At 68.3% G+C, this 17888-nt stretch overlaps 1 protein-coding gene across 3 annotated transcripts in view; it reads right to left on the minus strand.

The window, feature by feature from the left end:
• Positions 1-8676, minus strand: part of GRIA1 (glutamate ionotropic receptor AMPA type subunit 1) — a 122335-nt gene extending 113659 nt beyond the window's left edge. For all 3 annotated transcript variants that reach the window (XM_037501273.1, XM_037501274.1, XM_054691785.1), the window contains exons 1-2: positions 8270-8676; positions 5771-5908 (exon numbers count right to left, since the gene is read on the minus strand). In XM_037501273.1, the coding sequence (XP_037357170.1) occupies positions 5771-5908; positions 8270-8351 (220 nt within the window). In that variant the 5' untranslated portion in view covers positions 8352-8676. The remainder of the gene's footprint in view (positions 1-5770; positions 5909-8269) is intronic.
• Positions 8677-17888: the final 9212 nt, after the last annotated feature.

Below are 17888 nucleotides of genomic sequence, written 5' to 3' on the forward strand. Positions count from 1 at the left end.
CACGGGACCGGCCACGGACGCTCAGAAGCCAGGAGGCTGACGCGCCCCTGCGGAGCGGGCCCCGGGGAGCCCAGTCACGACCCGCGCGCCCTCGCCTGTTCCTCACGCTCGCGCTAATGAGCGAGCTCGCCCGCGCCCGCCGTCCCCCACCCGCCGCGCGCCCACCGCGGCCGTCCGGCGGGGCCCCCGAGCGCGGGCGAGACCAGCGGGGCGACGCGGCGGAGCCTCCCCGTCCCCGGCCGGGCCAGACGGGTCCGAGGGGGACCCGGGGGCCGAGGGGGCGGCGCCTGCGCCCCACACAGCGAGGGGGCTCCGGGGCCGGCGCCGGGCAGCCCGGCCGACCAGGCCGGGCGCTTGGGGGACTTGGGGTGCACGTCTAGGCGCAAGTGGGGGAGCCGCATGCGGGTCTGGGGGCCGCATGGCTGTGGGCCCGGCCGGGAGCCCCGGGGCCGGTGGGGGCCCCGCCCCGCCGCGGCCCGTCCGCCCGCCCAGGCCTTGCGGCCCGGCCCGCGCTCCGCGCCCCGCCCGCCGGCCGCATCCCGCGGAGCTGGGGGCGCCCGCAAGGCCCGACCTCGACCTCGCGCCCCCGGCAGCTCTTGGGCCCGCCTGGCGGGGGGCGCGGGGGGGGTGCGGGGGGGGGTGCCAGCGGGGGGTCCCGGCGAGGGGGAGGGGCGGCCTCCCGGGTCTGCCCCGGCCGGGCTCCCGGCAGGGACGCGCCCGCGAGGGCGGCTCGAGCCACGGACGCAGCTGGACGCGCCGCGGGGCAGGCGCCGGGCGCCCTGTCTCCCCCTCGGCGGCCCCCGCCCCCCGGCCCGGCCCGGCCCGGCCCGGCCCGACCCAGGCCCCTCAGGGCGGCCTCCCGCCGGCGGGCTCTGCGCTGCGCGCGTGCGTGCGGACGCGTGTGCGTGCTTGTGTGTACGTGCGCGCGAGCGTGTGTACGTGCTGCGTGCGTACGTGCTGCGTGCGTACTGCTACGTGCGTACTGCTACGTGCGTACGTGCATGTGTGCGTGGAGGGGGACACGCGGGGCGAGACCAAGTCTCCACGACGTTTTGTGCGTCTGCTTCCTCCCGCCCTGCGCCCTCCGCCCTCTGCCCTGCGCCCTCCGCCCTCCGCCCTCTGCCCTGCGCCCTCTGCCCTGCGCCCTGCGCCCGCGCGGGCCCCGGGCCTCCTCGCCTGCCCCTGGCCGGGCTGTGGACGCCGCGGGCAGCGGAGCAGGACGGCGCGTCGGGCCCGGCGGGGGCGGGGGCGGGGGCGGGAGGCCCGGGCCGGGGCCTGGGGAGGCGGAGCCGGTGGCCACGCAGCCCCCCGCCGGCCGCCCCCGCAGCGCCGCGCCCTGGGCCTGACCCCCGGGCGGGCCGCCCCTGCACCGGCTCCTCCCTGCGGGCCCTGGAGGGGCCCCGGCGCTCTGGGGGCTGCGCGTCCCGGCCGGGGCACAGCGCCCGCGCCGCGGGGAGGGCGGCCTCGCTCGGCAGGCAGCGCCGCGGGCGCGGGGCCGGCGCACCGCAGGTCTTCGGGGTGGGCGTCGCGCACCCCCGCCAGCCCCGGGCGGTGTTGAGAGCCAGCGTCACACAACGTCGGTGTTTCCTGCTGTTTGTCGCGGAGAATGGGGTTTTATTATTTTATTGAAGGAAATAATGAAACAGCAGGCGCCGCCGGCCGTGGGTCAGGGGTCAGCAGACGGCGGGCGCCGAGGCCCCGGGCAGCGTGCGGGCTGGGCCTGGTCCTTACCCGGGGTGGCACCGGAGCCGGCCTTTGACAGCAGATGCTGGGCAGGAATGTGGCGCCAGGGCCGCCCCGTGTCCTAAGTTTTTTCAGAGGAGCTGGGAGTCTGGAAGTTTATGCCACATTCAGGCGGGTCAAGCAAATGAAGTCGGCACCGTTAGCTTGCAGACCCGGGAAAGGATGGGGTTTCGGCCGGCCAGAGCCGAGAGACCATCTGGCCGTTGCCAGTGGCCAGAGCTAGACGCCTCCTAGGTATGTCCCCTCCAGGGGGAGACCCACAGGGCTCGCCCCCCTCCCCTGACGGTCCCCTGGGCTGCCAGTGTCTTGGTGCTGCGTGATTCCCTGACTCGGGGTGTCTGCACGTCCGCCCTAGGGCAGACACCCAGCCAGGCGTCCCAGCGACACCACCTGGCAGACGTGCGTGGCCCTTCCAGCAGCAGCTCCCACGGGTGGTCGAGCCGACCTGCCAACACGATCAGGGACATGGAGGACCAGTCCCCGGGACCCATAAACTCAAGGCAGGCGAGTGGGCCCCTTGGAGGGGTGATCCTGATGGGTCTCCAAACCCTCCGTGGCCTGGGGGCCACAGATCTGCTGGTTGAGCTTGAAATGACAGAGAACCGAGAGGCCCAGCTCGTGATGCACAATTCACCCCATGATCCTTAGACGGTGCTGAAATGGCTGTGGAGGGCAAACGAGAGGCCCAGTGTGAAGCGCCGGGGTCGGCGGGGACGAGGAGGCAGCGTCCTCTTTGCCTTTGCACCTGCTGTTCCTCTCCCTGGAGCAGCTGCGCCTCAGCCCTCCCCGGCCCCTCCCTCCTCCTGGAAAGCCTCTGTGCGGCCAGACTCACACCCCTCCTCGAGAGGCCGGTCCCCCACCCCTGACACTCCTGCAGAGCCGACGTCTCTCGCAACGTTACGTGCTGATTTTCAACTTTTGGGGCACCAGGCTCGCCCAGGGTGAGTCCGCAGGCCATGGAGCTTGTCTCGCTTTCAGCACGGCCTGGGTCAGTCGGGGCACATGGCGCCTGCGGAGGGGATGAGACCCGTGCCAAGCAGCCCAGAGCCCAGGGCCAGCGCTGGAGTCTTCTGAGCCCAACAGACTGAGCAGCCCTGGTCCTGCTTACGGGAGCTCCCTGAGTGAATCATGAGTGTGGGGGAGTCTGTGGAACTCGGGCCATAGCAGTGACCCCAGAGGAAAGTGTGGGCGTCGTGGTTGCCAGCACCCAGCCCTGGCACAGGGCTGGGCACTCGGGCCTCGGGCTCACCTGCTGCAGGGGCATGGCGGGCGCAAGGAAGAGCAGGGCCCCGTGGACCTCCGCCGGCCTCTGACAGAGCTGCAGTACACTGTCCTGGGCCCCCTCATTCTGGTTCTCCCACAAAGGCAGCAGGAGGAAGAGGGAGCTGCCACCCCAGGGGGCAGAGTCCCCACACATTCCTCCAGGGCTCCGGGCCCCCGCCCTCGCCAAGGCGTCTGGGCTGCCTGCGTCAGCGACTCCAGTGCTGGCCAACGGGAAGGCAGGAGGGGGAGCAAAGAAGGCCCTACTTTACCTCCAGCCCCGCCATGAGCCCTCCCCGCGCCCCCCAGGCCACCCAGACGCCCTGCTCTCTGGAACCTGCTGCCCACACGTGCGGGAGCTGCTCCCCGGGTGTCCTCTCCCTCCCCTCCCGCGCCCTCTGCTGGGGGGACGACGCATAGCAGGACGTCGGGGACGCGACCCGGCTCTGTCCTGGCTTCCACACCGGACAGTCAGTCCAAGGAGGCTGCTGTCCACAGCGCGTGCCGCTAAGTCTGAGAACAGTGTTTTCTTGGCTTCCCATAAACCTCTCCGCTCCTTTGGCATTTCGTACTCAGTTCAAGTTGGGCCTGATGTCAGGTTTGCCCAGGTCAGTGAGCCACACTGACCAGGGCTCCCCGGGGCCCCTCGCCGCCTGTGAGAGGGGCCGAGGGCCCCCAGGCGGGCTGGGGGCTGAAATGCCACCGCGACACCCACATTGCCAGGACCCTGATCCCGGGGAGGAAGAGAAAGACAAAAGGTCCACGTCTAAGAGCCGTGCTGCTTCCCAGAGTCCCCTTGGTCTGTCTGACCTGCGTGCCCAGCGTGCAGTCAGACCATGGCACACAGTCAGGCCACAGTACACAGACCACGGCGCATAGTCAGGCCACAGTACACAGGCCACGACGCACAGGCCACAGTACACAGGCCACAGTACACAGGCCACGGCGCACAGTCAGGCCACAGTACATAGGTCACAGTACACAGGCCACGGTGCACAGTCAGGCCACAGTACACAGACCGCAGCGCGCAGTCAGGCCACAGTACACAGGCCATGGTACACAGGCCACAGCGCAGAGGACACGTGTCACTGCTCCTAGATGATGACACACTCACAGACACCGCCAGGCTCCCAGGCACACGGGCCCCATGGCCAGGTCCCACTGCCAGCCCCAGCACGAGCAACAGCCCTGGAGACGAGGCCCGGCTGCTGAGCTAACAAGACGCAGCTGCCACCTTTGCCTCTGAACGTGCCTCTGAGTTTTGCCTTTTATTACCTCGTCCTGGCCATCGACGTCTTGACCCCAGGAGGGCAGTCACCTCTCTCCCGCCCAGCTGTGCGGCAGGCGTCCGCAGCGGCATGAGCCAGCACCTGGGCAGCCACCCCCTCCGCCGGCCCTGGTGAGTAGCCGAGCCCGAGCTCTGGAGCTGCACAGGCACCGGGAGCGCCCAGGAAGCGGGCACACAGACGCAGGGCACGCCCACGCACACCCACGCTGCTGCTGGAGCGTCGACACTCACACCCACACGCCTCTCCCAGCAGCACTGAGCGGCGCGCGGAGAGCCAGACGCTGGCCTGGCTTCCAGGGAGGGGGCTCCGCACCAGAGTCAACAGCTGCACGTCAGCGCGTCTGGGAGCGCCACGGCGGACCTCAGCCCCGGCACCGCAGCATGAGGAGCTGCTGCTTCAGCCACCCCACGGGCACCTGGCCACAGCCACAGCCCGAGGCATGAGCCAGCTTCCTGCCACGGGCAGCTCCGTGCTGCTGATTGTGTGGGAGGAGCGTGGACCTCGGGGTGACCCTGCCGCCGCTGGCTTCCAGACCTGCTCTGGTCTCCTCTTATAAGGGGCTGAGGGACACAGAGAAGCCTGGATTTTCATTTTGCGCCTGCGAAGCGTGCGTAGTTCCAGTCACTGAGGCCCAGCATGAGAAGATGGGAGAGCGACCCAGTGGCCGGCGGCAGCGGCCATCCACGCTCAGCAGACCCCACCACGGCCAAGCCGGAAGCCTGGGGGCCAGTTCACGCCGGCCAGGCCTCTGGCCGCTCTGCCTGCTCAGCTCCCACTTCAGGCCACAAATGCCTCCTGGAGCCGTCCCTGGAGGGAAGCGTCTCCGTGGACTAACCGCTGGCCCCGCTGGGAGACGCCAAGGCGCCGTACACGGGCGTCCTCCGGCTCCAGTTGCCAGAGAAACCCGTGGCAGCGCTCGCTGCTCACAGCTGCTCACGCAGCCGTGGGATGTCAGTCTGGTGCCCCCCCCTTACCCCGAGGCGTGGGCCTGGGGGGGCTTCCACTCCTTCAGGGCATCTTGGAAATGAGCAAGACACGAGCCTTTAAAGACCCGCTGGTCATTTCGGCAGCGGGAACGAGGCAGCACTTCTCACAAACCCTTACTAGGCCACAGGGACGTTTTCTGCTTTTAACTTCGCACAGGGGACATCTTGAGCCATCGAGACCTCATCTCCAGTCAGCAGCCTTCATTCTAGTCTCTTCCAAGTCCCCCGAGTGTGACCCTCCCTCGCGGAACCGGCAGGCCTTGCCGGAGGAGGGGCGCCCGCCTGGGGCCCAGCACAACGTCACCACCGTGACCGCGGAGAGGCACCCCCACCTCCCCCAGGGCTGGCCCGCCTGGGGCGCGGGAGCTCCGGGGCCTCGTCTCAGGAGACCGCTGAGACCGCAGCCGCCAGAAGGCGCTGGCCCAGCCCCACCACCCACAGCGTGGTCCTCGGCCGCGGGGACGGGACCTCGGCGTGGAGGCCGCTACTCACATCTGTAGGTCATCTCGAAGCTGTCGCTGGTGTTCACAATGTCAATCTGGGGGAGCAGCTTGGGGGGCTCTGTGAGTTGCGATAAAGCAAATCTAAAAGCCGCATGTTCCTGGGACTGCTGGTTTGGAAATAATCCCCCTAGGAGGAGAGAACGGCAGCGTGAGACGCCGGCAGGACAGGCCCCTCGCCACAGCCCGCCCCGCTCCAAACCGGCTGGTTTTAGCCTTTCCTGGGGGACGGGAGCACAGAGCCCGCTGGACGTGGGGCGTCCCCGTACAGACGGGCTTGCTCGTGCCAAGCACCTGGCACCGGCAGCTGTGCCCAGCGACCGACTGTCGCCCCCCAGCCCACCGAGAAGACGGGACCGGGGTGTGCTTTTCCTCCTCCCTGTGGAGGCCACCCGGGGCACGTCCACCCTCCCAGCCCAGAGCTCTCCAGGGTGAGGCCGTGCGGGCTGAGGCCTCGCTCCGGCGCCCGTGGGGGGTCGGGCACCGGCCACGTGCCGTGGCGCTTGGGACGTCACCCGCGAGACCCGGCGTCTCACCGCCTCGGCTGATTGCTCATCCCTCTGAAAACTCTTGATTTTCTGCAAAAGTGTTTTGCTGCTTTTTTCACCACTATCGATCCCAGCTACCTGGGAGTGTCTTGTTACATAAGGGGTGGCCATTGTGTGGGTTTGCGCGGTAGGACTCGGCCTCCCTAGGACGTGGCTTCAGAATGTCAACGGCGCAAGGACGGGCCATCCCCTCCCGCCCAGCACAGGCGCCTGCCGGCCTGGCTCCGGGGGCGGGCGCACCGGGCGCCTCGGGCTCACTCCCGGACACGCAGATGGTTCCGAGGCACTTGAGCGCTCTGCCGTGAGCTGCTTGCAGGGGCCGTGCCATAATGAGTGTTTACACAGAAGTTTCTCTCGGATCTGGGAAGGAATCCCGGGTCCCAGGGGACGCACCTCTGGCTCGGCACCCAGGGGTGACGTGGAGGTGGCCTCAGGGGCCATGCGTGGGCGTGGGCTGGTGTGGGCGTCCGGGAGGGGGTCCGCCAGGGCGGCCCGTGGCCCTGCTACCTGCGGCCTTTGTTCTCCCACGTGATGCTTCTCCCTCTTACGTGAAAACAAATGCAACGGTTTTCTCTGCTGGACAAGGGGGTGGGCGAAAGGCAAGGTGGGCCCGAGGGACGCCTGAGCTGCAACCCCCCACGGCTGCCCCAGCCCAGCGGGTCCGCGGGAGAAGGCCGTGGGCATAGGGCCGAAACCCCACAGCGTGAGGGCCCACGCGTGTCCACGGCCCCCGCCGTCAAGAGTGAAATCAGAGCTTCTGTGCCGGTGCCCCCTTGAGGGCCTCCCCAGGCCGTGTAGCCGTCCCCCGCGGGGACTGCGGGGCCGGGACTGGGGCCGGGGGCTGCGGGTACAGGCAGCGTCTCCAGCAGGAAGTTTGTTTGGCGCATGAGGCACTAACACACGGCACACGCTTCAAGCGTGTGGCCTAACAGGTGTCAGGAAACAAAGCAAGTTACTCCCTCCTGTCCCCACCCCCTCGCCGGCACGGGGGAGGCCGGCAGGGACAGGCGCCGCGGCACATGGGCACCCCCAACGTCCCCGCGCTGCCCCCCCCACCCCGCGCACACCAGGGACAGACGCCCCGTGATGGCCTGGCCCCGTGGGGAGCACACGCCACCCTGCCCTAGCGCAGGCTGGGACCCCGTGGCGAGACCCCGAGCCCACCCTGGGCCCCGGCTAGGGTGCCGGGCTGCTGGCTCTGCTGGCACCCGCCGTGCGGGGGGCCGTCTCCCCCGCGGGGTCTGAGCGGGGAGGGCGGGGGTCCTTGGGCAGCCGCAGGCAGGCCGGGCTGGGAACAGAAGGCAGCCGTGTGGGAAGGAAGCTGCCGGCGCCCCGCGGAGGGGAGGGAGCCGCGTGCTCCGTGAACGGTGGGCTCCATGGGGACGGCCGCGGGGGGCCGCAGGGGCAGAGGGAAGGCAGGCAGGGAAGTTGAGGGTGGAGGCGCGCCTCAGCCAGCATGGCAGCGCCAGGGAAGGCGGAGAGCCCCCAACTCAGAGCGAGCCGCAGCCCCCGGCGCCCCTCGGCTGGCTCTGGAGGGACCCTCTCCCCGCCCCCAGCCAGGAGGCGCCCACCCGCCGGTGCAGTATCGATGTGCATATTTAACACATAATCACACCCGTAAATACACGCCCCGCGCACATTTATCTAAATAAATGGAATCGGCAGCAGCATCCACCGAGCCCCGCGTTAACTCCTTGCCGCCCGGTCCCCTCCCACCGCCTGCCTCTCCTCCCAGGCGGCTTCCTCCATTTCGCACGCCGGGGTGTGAGTGGGGAGTGTGCGTGTGCGCCCACGTCCCTTCTGCTCCCCGAGCCGCAGACGCCCCCTCCCCACGCCGAGCTCCCGAGCCACACACCGCGGCCCCGTCGCGGGGGTGGGGGGCGCAGACCCTGCCCCCCGACCGCCAGACCCCCGAGTCCCCCGCAGGCTGCCCTCTCGCTCACCGATCTGGATGTTGTTGGGGAAATTGGCACCCACTACCGTGCCGAGGAACCCGGTGCAGAAGAGGGCGAGGATGCGCCGCATATTCCTGTTCGCATTGGCGAGAGGGGAGCCTAGGACCCGTCAGAGGTTGGCCGTGCCCCTTCCCGGCGCTCCGCTCCGCGGCCGCCGCCGCCGCTGGCCTCCGAGGTCCGCCCTGCCCGGCTGGCTTCCTCCCTTCCCTCGGCGCGGTCTGCCTGCTTCCCTGGGAGTCGGAGCATTTAAACTGCAGCCTTAACACCAACTGACAGGCAGATTAACTGAGCGCGGAGCAGCAGCGTCCTCATGCTCGCTGGAACGCTCCCCCTCTCTCCTCTCCTGCCTCGCTCCCGCCCGCTCGCTCCCCCTCACACTCACACAGGCTGCAGGCGCGAGCTCCCCGCCACAGCTGGCTCCTCCCTGCACCCCGGCCTCATCCTCTCCTCCCCCCTTCCTGGGGGGGTGGGGGTGGGGGTGACCCCTGGAGCTCTGCCCTGAAAAGAACAACACCCCCTCCCCGCCCTGCGGTGCCCAGCACCCTCCACCCCCGGCCTCTCGCCAGGCGGGTGCTCCTGGGAATGTGGGTGCAGCTGGAAGTCAGTAGGTGGCAGGGGGTCCCCACAGTGGCTCTGCGCCTGCTGGCCGCCTCATCTAGGTCACTTTCCTGGGAGGCGCGGCTGTGCTGGATCTGTCTCTGCACTCCACTGGCCCAGATATTCCTACAACTAATTCCTGAGGGGAGACCCTAGAAATCCCTCCTAGGAACTTTAAAGGGAAAAAGCCTTTTCTCCCCCAAAGGGAGGAACGACAGGAAGACGTGGGCGGGCGGGGGGCTGCAGGGATGGGCGGCCAGAGGCCCGCTTGGACCTCGGCCATCCCGCGGGCCTCCCGCCGCCTGGGGTCTCCCCACCCAGCCCTGGCAGCCAGCCTGCCCCGGCCCTGCGTCCCGGCGCCTGTGGCATCAGATCGTGGGTGCGCGATGGAGTCTGGGGAGCCTCACACAGAGCGAGGCGTGAGTCATTTTGCGGGGAGCCAGGGAGGGCTCGGCCGCTCCCCATGGTCTCTGGATGCTGGTGGTGCTCAGCGACCCTGGCCCAGGCCCCAAGGGAGGAGGCCGTGGGGAGGAGGAGCAGGTTCAGGCGCAACGTGTGAGACGCCAGCAGCCGTCACTCAGAGCCTGGCGCTGCGGATCCCGGGGCGGCTTCAGGGTCCTCGCTCTCTGCCGCCGGCCTGGGACAGGCCACGCCTGCTCCAGATGACAGCCCCGGCGCCAGGCTAAACCAGGGACACAGGCCTACTGAGTGGAGCCTGGATGCGGGGCCACTCACAGCCGCACACGGACAGTCTCAGCCTGGCACGCGGATGGCCTGACCCGCGCACAGGGACCGCCTGACCCGCACACAGGGACCGCCTGACCCGGGCACAGGGACCGCCTGACCCGCGCACGCAGACGGCCTGCCCTTCCCCACCGCCCTGGGCAGAGCCCCTACCAAGGACGAGAATCCAGGACAAGCAGGGCCCCTCCCCAGGGGCGGGGACGGACGGCGCTGGACCTGACTATGCTTGGTCCCTAGACGAGGCCTCTTCCCGGAAACCCCGTTACTCCGCGGGGAGTGGCCGGCCCGGATGTGGGTGCTGCCAGAGGCGGCCTCACCAGGCACGGGCCTGGAGCGGCCCCACGGCTCCCACCGCACTGCAAGCTCGAGCGAGTTTACGCAGACGTGTCCCGCCGACGTGCCCTGAGGAGGCGGCCCGGGGTCTGAACTCCACCCCAGCGTCGAGGCAGAAGCAGTGGAGGGACAGTCCAGAGGGCGTGGGCTGGCTGGGAGGGCCGGGACGGAGTCCTCCGCCTCATTTTCGCCCCTTGCTATTTTGTGGGACCTGGGACCCCGGAGGCCCCGATGCTGTGCCTGGTGGACATACTGATCAGGCGTCTCTGAGGCCTCCCGCTCCCGCCACCTCAGAACAGGCCTCAGAGCCCTTGGCAAGGCTGATCAGCACAGTCTCAACGCCCACCTGTAGCAGGTAGGTTTGTTGTGCTTTGCGGGAGGGGCGCTCGGAAGACCGTTTGTGGGAGCTGAGTTCAGTCAGGCAGGGCTCCTGAATTACAGAGGCTCCCGAATTACGGGGACTCCTGAATTATGGGGGCTCCTGAATTATGGGGGGCTCCTGAATTACGGGGGCTCCTGAATTACAGCTCCTGCCTGTGGTCCTAGCAGATATGGCCTGGCTCCCCCTACCTGTTAGGTACGTCTTTTGGGGTTCCGTAAACATGGGGCTCATGCCCTCTGACTCGCCTGTGGGCGTCTACTGTGCATTCCCACGCAGGCACGGTTGACTGGACAGTGGGCAGGGCCTGAGGCAGACGGCGTGCTCAGGGGGTCAGCTGGGGGCAGTGGTGCCCCTGGGCGGGCTGGCTGCATCGGGAGGTGTCCTTGGCCTTCACGGCCAGGCTGCCCGGCCCCGGTGGGAGGAGGTGGGGTGCGGCTGAGCCGAGGACGACCTGCACAGCGCTGGGCCACCGCACAGGCACAGCCGCCGGTGCCGCCTTCACGTCCTCCGTCACCGCCTGCAAGGATGCCCCGAGGCACGTGGGGGGTCCTGGCAAGCCTCCTCACGCTGCTTCCCTTGACCCCAGGACCCTGGTATGGCTGGCTGTGACTGGCCAGCTGGGTCGTGACACCCCAGTTCCTCCCCATGTGGCTGAGAAGGACGTGTCTGGCTCTGCTCCCAGCCACAGCCCAGGGAGGAGGGTGCTGGCCCAGCGGGGACGCGCAGGCGTGGGTGGGCTGGGCGGAGGGGCCGAGAGCGGGGCCCGCCTGCGGGAAGGCGCCTGTGGCCGGGTGTGTCTCTTCGTCCAGGGGCAGCAGTAAGAGGTCTTGTGTGGTTTTGAATATTAAATGGCCCAGGGGGTGCCTGCGGGCTTGACTGGCCGCTGAGTGTCCGGCTGAGTGGTCCTGAGCACATGGGCCCAGCATCTGCCCCAAACGGGGGGAGGGAGGGGGGCCGAGTCCGTTTGGCCTCCGGGCCTGACTCGGCACGTGTGAGAAGCTAAGAGAGGTCAGGCGGTGGCCGCAGGCTGTTGGGGCGCTGACCCTACCCGGCGAGGCCCTCTGTGTGGGGCCGCACCTCCACCTGCAAAATGTGGGGTTTGCCCTGAACCCCTCCTGCTTTGGGCATGTTAGCTCCTGGCATGTGGCAGTTTGGGGAGGGGGCCCCTGAGAGTCACGATCTGAGGATCGGGCCCTGACGAACAGGCAGGAACGCCCTCGGGGAGGCGCCGCCGCGGCTTGGAAAGGCCCCTGCTTAAAAGACGTGGAAAAATAATGATAATGTTTTTCATGTTGTTAGCACAACCTCTCCAGAAGGCTCCCAAAATACCCCGCAGACCGTGCGTGGCGAGAACACCCCCCGGAGGAGGTACCGCCACCCTGGCGTCCTGCCAGGCTGGGCAGCCTCTCTGCTCTCCCTCTCCAGGCGCCCCCCACACGCTCTCGTCTCCACAGCCCTCAGCACCACTAGGCAATTAGGGAGCCGCAGTTCTGGGGACACCCTGGGGCAGGATCAATGCCTGGGAAGAAAGGGTCGGCTCCCAGGGGACGCGCCCACACAGCCATCGCTTCTGGAGGAATTGGAGGCGCTGACTTTCCTCCAAAGCGGCGGGGCCTTTGGAAGGGCCGGCCGACCTCGGGGCTGGTGCCCAGCGCGGGTCCCTGGCCATCCTAGGCTTAGCGCACGCCCGCTGGCGACGCGGGGCACCCTCTGCAGGTGCCGTTTGTTTGCAGGAGACCGTGACCTCGGCGTCCTGCTGGGGGCCCCTGAGGTTCTCCACGCACGTCTGGAGGTGATGGCTCGGCGAGGCTCCGGGCACGGGGAGGCCCCACTGGAGGAGCAGACTGGCCCGTCCTTACCCTGCGGATGGAGCCGGCCCCGTTTGCTGCTGGAGCCCTCTCCCAGACTCCAGCTGGCTGATTTCCGCAAAGCCAGGGCCACTTCCTGAACCTGCAAAACACTTGTCCGCCAGGCTGGGCACGTGCGAGTCTATGCCCAGGGCTCCTGCCATCCCTCCTGCCGCCCGCCTCCCTCCTCCCTCACCAGCCTTCCCGCTCCTGGCCCGAGCGAGGGGCCGGGGCCGCCCTTCAGCAGAGGCCACGGGCTGTGGAACACAGCCACCTCCACACCCTCCGCCCAGGCCTCCCTCTCGGCCAGCCCCGTCTCCACCCCACCGCGTGGCTGCACTGCACGCCCCTTCGCTGCAGCACGCCAGACGTCGTCACTCCTGGCTGGGATCTCCATGGCAGCCTTGGACTGAGCCCCCAACCTGGAGCCGCCGCCTCTTCAACCCCGCAGCCCACACCGCCCCCTCGCTTGCTGTGCGCGGGCGCGCTGGCCTGCCTGCAACGCGTCCTGCCTCGGGACCTTTGCACTTGCTTTGCTGTCTGCCTGGAGAGCTCCGCCCCAGAAGCCCAGGGCTCCCGCTCCCACGCCACCCGGGCTCCTGCCCGAAGCCTCCCGCCTGCTGGTCTGCGGCGGTGCCCGTCCCGCAGCGTCCCGCCGCCTGTCTTCGCGGCGCTGGTCTTCACCTGTGATGCGGGTCCCCCATAGCTCGAGCAGAGCCTTCCTGGGAAAGTCTCGCAAACGGAACTGGCAGAAAAAACGTTTGCCGTTAATCCACGTGGAGAAGTTGGGCGTATCCAGAGAGTCAAAGTACGACCCCCCCAAACCCACTCACACCCGAGCAGCACTGGCGCCCCGGGAGCGCGGGCACAGCGCGGGCACAGCGCGACCGGCCGAAGCGCCGCAGCAAAGCCAGCGCGGAGCCCGGCCCTTCCCCTTCCGCCCCGAAGCACAACGTCGCTTTCGGTTGTTCCCTCAGGGGGAGCAAGGGAGGCCCTTGAACAAAATTCTCTTTCTGGGTCCTTGGCGCGTGACAGGCGTTCCGCGAGGACCTGCTGTCATCGCACCGCATTTCCCCAGACCTCGCGTTCCTGAGAACCCGCGACAGCGCCCGGCGAGGACTCTCCGTCCCGTGGAGCTCCGGCCCGCCAGGCCGTGTGATGGGCACGCGGGGGGGCAGGGGCTGCCGCTGCCTGCTGGCTCGTGCCCTGGCCGTCGCTAGGCTGTCCTGGCGCTGCAGGCTGGGGCGTGGGACGCCAAGCCAGCTCTCGGTGAAGGCCTGGAGAATGGGCCGTCCGTACCCTCCCCTGCACCCCCTGCCAGTCACTTTCTGGTGTGTGAAGACGGGTGCTTTGCTCGTCTCCCCCGACTCTGAGTGCTCCCTGGCTCTCTGGGTGCTCCCCGGCTCTCTGGGTGCTCCCCGGCTCTCTGGGTGCTCCCTGGCTCTCTGGGTGCTCCCTGCCCCTTGTGACGTGAGAGTCAGCGTAGCCCCCAAGAGGGAGCCCTCGCTATGCCCTTACGGCAGGGTGGGCAGGCCTGGGGGGTCATCGTCCTCCCTGAGCTCCTGCAGCTGCCTAGAGGCGGGCCGGGCCTCCGCCCTCGCACCTGGTCCCAAGGCCGGTCCCTGACCCTGGTCACGGGCCGCGCATCCATGTCGGGCAGGGCCTTGGCGCCAGCACCTCAGGGAGCTGGAGGGCTTCGTCCCAGGGCGGGGGCCAGAGCTGACCAGCCCCTCAGGCCCCTCCGCCCAGTTCGCCAGGAAAGGGCGCTGAGGGCTGCTCAGAGGCACCTGGGCCCTGGGCCCTGAAAGAGAAGGTGAATGGCACGTCGCTCCCCACGCGCGAGAGCCCTCTCTGGGGCCGGCGGTAATTACGGGCTCGCTCAGGCCTCCCCACCCCCCGGCCAGAGGGAGACTTTAATCTGTTTTCAGGAGACTTGACACATGAACGACCCTAGTTGACTGTCACATGCTAGTGTAAACACGCTGCGGGCCCAGCCCCGGCCTCGCCTCTCTCGCTCCAGGAGACACAGCCGGGCAGGCAGGCGGGGGCTGCAGGTGGGGCGAGACTGCGGGGCCAGGCCCTGGAAGGGTCGATCCTGCCCACCGCCCCCGCCCCGGGGGCTCAGGGCTGAGTCCTGAGCTGGGCGGCGAGAAGCCCACACCCCACGGGCCGGGAGGGCCCCGCCCGCTCCTCCTCGGGACCAGTGTGTCTGCCCGTCATGGCGCGTGTGCTCCCGCCCGCTGACCGCCGCCGCGGGCCCAGCTCAGCATCGCAGACGGGGGGGGGGGGGGGGGGGGGGGGGGTGCGCGGCCGGAGGCGGGGCCCCTTCCACGAGGAGGGACGCGGCAGGCGTCTGTGACCGTCCCAGGTTTACACTTCAGGTGCCGGTCGCCACCCCACACGCACCTCCCAAGCACCCCCAATCCTCACCAGAGCCCCCCGGGCGCCCTCTCCACCGTGACCCCAGCCCCGCCCCCCTACAGCCTGAATTCGAAGTCATGATTTCAGGGTTCATTTGGGTCTCCTCTTGCTTGGTTTCTTTGCGTTCCACACACGAGTGACGCCGTCCCGTGTCTGCCTTTCTCCTTTTTTTTTTTAAAAAATTTTTTTTTTTTAATTTTATAGAGGCATGTTTATTTTTATATTTATTTATTTGTTTGTTTGTTTTGTTTATACAAGCACTGGGCACAGTCAGAAGCGCGGGAGGGTGAGAGAATTCACCAGAGCCAGAGCGGGAAGCAGAGCAGGCAGAAGGACCGAAGCACACTGCTGAGGGGAGCAGCGGGCGGCAGGAGAGGTCTGCGCGCCATGTGGGACCCTCCTCCGGTGGCCGGGGAGCAGCCGGGGATCGAACCGGCGCCGCAGAGGCTGCGGGCAGCTTCACAACCCAGCGCTCAACCGCTGCGCCCCCGGGGAGGCCCTGCCTTTCTCCTTCTAACGTCACTGGGCGTCGCCCGCACCGGTTCCCTCCCTGTTGTAGCAACTAGCGGGATTTCATCCTTTCCCGCGTAGTCTCCCAGCCGGCGCGCTCACCCCACATTCCTCGTCCTGTGCCGCCGGCCCCCGGGAAGGGCCCTTCGCTCGGCTCTTGCGAGTGGCGCTGCAGGGAACAGGGACAGGGTCCTCCCAAGGTCCCTTCACGTCTGTCGTGTTCTCGCGTGGACTTGCCAGCGCCTCGGGCAGACCCGCCTGCCGTGCGACGAGCAACCGCGTCCCGCTGTCAGCCGGGGCTGGACCCGTCCGCACGCGCCTCTGCCTGCACCCTCCCTGGCCTGTCTCGGGTTTGTTCTCTGCGTTTGTTGCTTTATTTCTCGACGGGGGCCCTTCTGGCAGGTGGGGTGGGGGGGGTGGGGTCTCCCTGTGGCTGTGACGTGTGCTTCCCGATGACCAGGACGCACGATTGTCCTTGTGCCTGTTGGTGTCTGTGCGTCTGCCCTGGACCAGCGCCCGTCAGCGCTGGGCCCGCTGGGCCGGGCTGTTTGCTTCCCGCTGAGTGTTCTGACTTCTCTGGGTCGCGGCTACCAGCCTGTCACTGTGTGCCCAGGGTCCCCCCCAGGGCTCCTTCCCCCTCTGATGACAGCCCCCGGCTGCCAGGGCCCTGACGTGCTGGCCCCGCTGTTCACACGCTCTTTCTGTCTCGTGTTTTCTCCTGTGCATTTGATGTGTCAGTCCACACCCCGTCTTTAATCCACTGTGCATGGTCCTCCCCTGGGGTTTGTCTCTTTGTTCCCTGGTCCTCACCCTGGAGCCTCCCCAGGATGGACCGAGAACCTGGCCCTCGGGGCTGCGATTCCGGAGGGTGTGCAGCCCAAGGCCTGGGGAGCTCGTCCTGCTGCGCTCCGGGTGGCTATGGCAACACCCCGGCCAGCGTGTCCTGGGGCCTTGACTGCCCTCCCCCAAGCCTCAGGCTCTCCTTGAGGTGGCCAGTGACCACCTCCGTGTCCTGGCGTTGTCTGAGGCAGCCCTGGCCGGGCACTCGGGAGGAGAGGATGTCTGGGTCCTGTTTCTTCCTACCAAGAAAAATGAAACAAGGTATTCAAGGGACCATCTGGGGTGCCTGGCCCCAGGCGGGGGTGACGGTGGGGGAAGGTTCCTCGCAGAGCGCGGGGAGGGCCTGAGGCGTGGGCGTGGGCAGTCGAGGCCCCAGGAGACGCTGGCTGGGGTGCTGCCACAGCCCCTGGAGCGCTCAGGGAGAGGCTTCTGGGTCGGCCCTCACCCTGCAGGTGTGGGGTGAGGAGATCGGGCCTGAGCTCCCCAACTGGGGCGGCCCCATCCAGGCCAGGGCCCTTGACTGGAGGCTGCGCTTGGGCTGGTCCTTGGAGGGAGGGGGGAACCGCGCAGACCTCGCCCAGCAGAGAGTGACTCCCACCCTCTGCCTCTCGCGCTCTGCTCGGAGGGGACACTCCGGAGAGATGGACGCTGACCAAGGCAGCTCCCGGGGAGTCAGTGACGGCCGAGAGCAGCAGCGGGTCTTCCAGGCGGCGCCGCAGCCAAGCCCGAGGCCAGGCGGGAGCCAGAGGCGTCACCCGCAGCTCGGACGGACGGACGGATGAGGTGGATCCAGAGCCAGGACGTCAGAGCAGGGGCCAGGCGGGCTGCGGAATGAGAACTCGGCTTTACACGCCTGTCTGCCGCCCCCGCCCGAGCCCGCTGAGCCGCGCTCGCCTCAGCACGCCAGGCCGGCCCGCGGGCGGCCGGGGTCACCGTCCTCTGCCAAGGCGACGCATCCCCGAGTCCACTCATCCCCTCGCATCACCCCGGAGAAGCAGACCCGACCCCGGCCGGCAGTCGCCCTGGGGAGGGCTGGGGTGCCACCGGCCGTTTTAGGGGTCACCCCATTTATTTTGGGAAGAAAACTCTCTGGCCGGTGCCGTAGAAATATTTATTGCAAGTTTTTCTTCACTCGATGCGGGCGACTATTTCATATTATTCTGATGCACAGAAAGGGGCTGCGCGGTCGGCACGAGCGGGCGGGCCTGGCCGGGTCCTCCACTCGCCGAGTGTGCGCGGAGACACCGCAGTGAGCAGCCACAGGAGAACGGCGGGAGAGGGCGCGCGGGGCGGCGAGCCGTGGCCGAGGGCACCGGGGATGCGGCCCACGTGCTGCGCAGCTCCGTGGGGACCTGGCGGGCGCCTCGGGGTCTTGGGTGCCCTCTCCTCGGGGAGGGGTGAGTCCCTGGACGTAACAGTGGCCAGGGTGTGGGGACGGACACGGGGTGGGGGCGGAGCTCGGAGCCCATCAGTATTTTAGGGTGAGGTAGGCCGAGATCTGTCCTCCGAGGAGAGATTCCAGAGCGAGGCTACAGGGACTGTCGTCATGGAAACCGGGAGAGAAGCCCTCGGAGGAGGGAAGGTGGACCAAGGTGTTAAAGGCGAAGAAGAGGCTTGGCTGAGAGGCACGGGGCGTGATGTGCAGTCGATGAACGGCCCGAGGAAGGCCTCTTGCGGGCGTGCGGGCCACCCATCCCTCCCTCGGGCGGCCCCAGGCCCTGCGGGGGTCTGAGCCCTGCGCCCCGCCCTCCAGGTGCCACCGTCGATGCTTGCAGGTAGGAACCATGGCAGGTAACACGCCACCGTCATGCTGAGGATAGCAGCGTGCACGGCCTGCAATGGGGTTGCATCAGGGAAGACTTCCTAGAGGAGGTGGCATCCAAACTGTCGGACGGAGAGGAGTCGGCCATGTGGGCCGGGCTGGGGAGAGGGA

The sequence above is a fragment of the Talpa occidentalis genome, unplaced genomic scaffold (assembly GCF_014898055.3).
Source record: "Talpa occidentalis isolate TD23 unplaced genomic scaffold, MPIMG_talOcc4v2.1 talOcc4.9, whole genome shotgun sequence".
In the NCBI taxonomy this organism is placed as follows: Eukaryota; Metazoa; Chordata; class Mammalia; order Eulipotyphla; family Talpidae; genus Talpa; species Talpa occidentalis.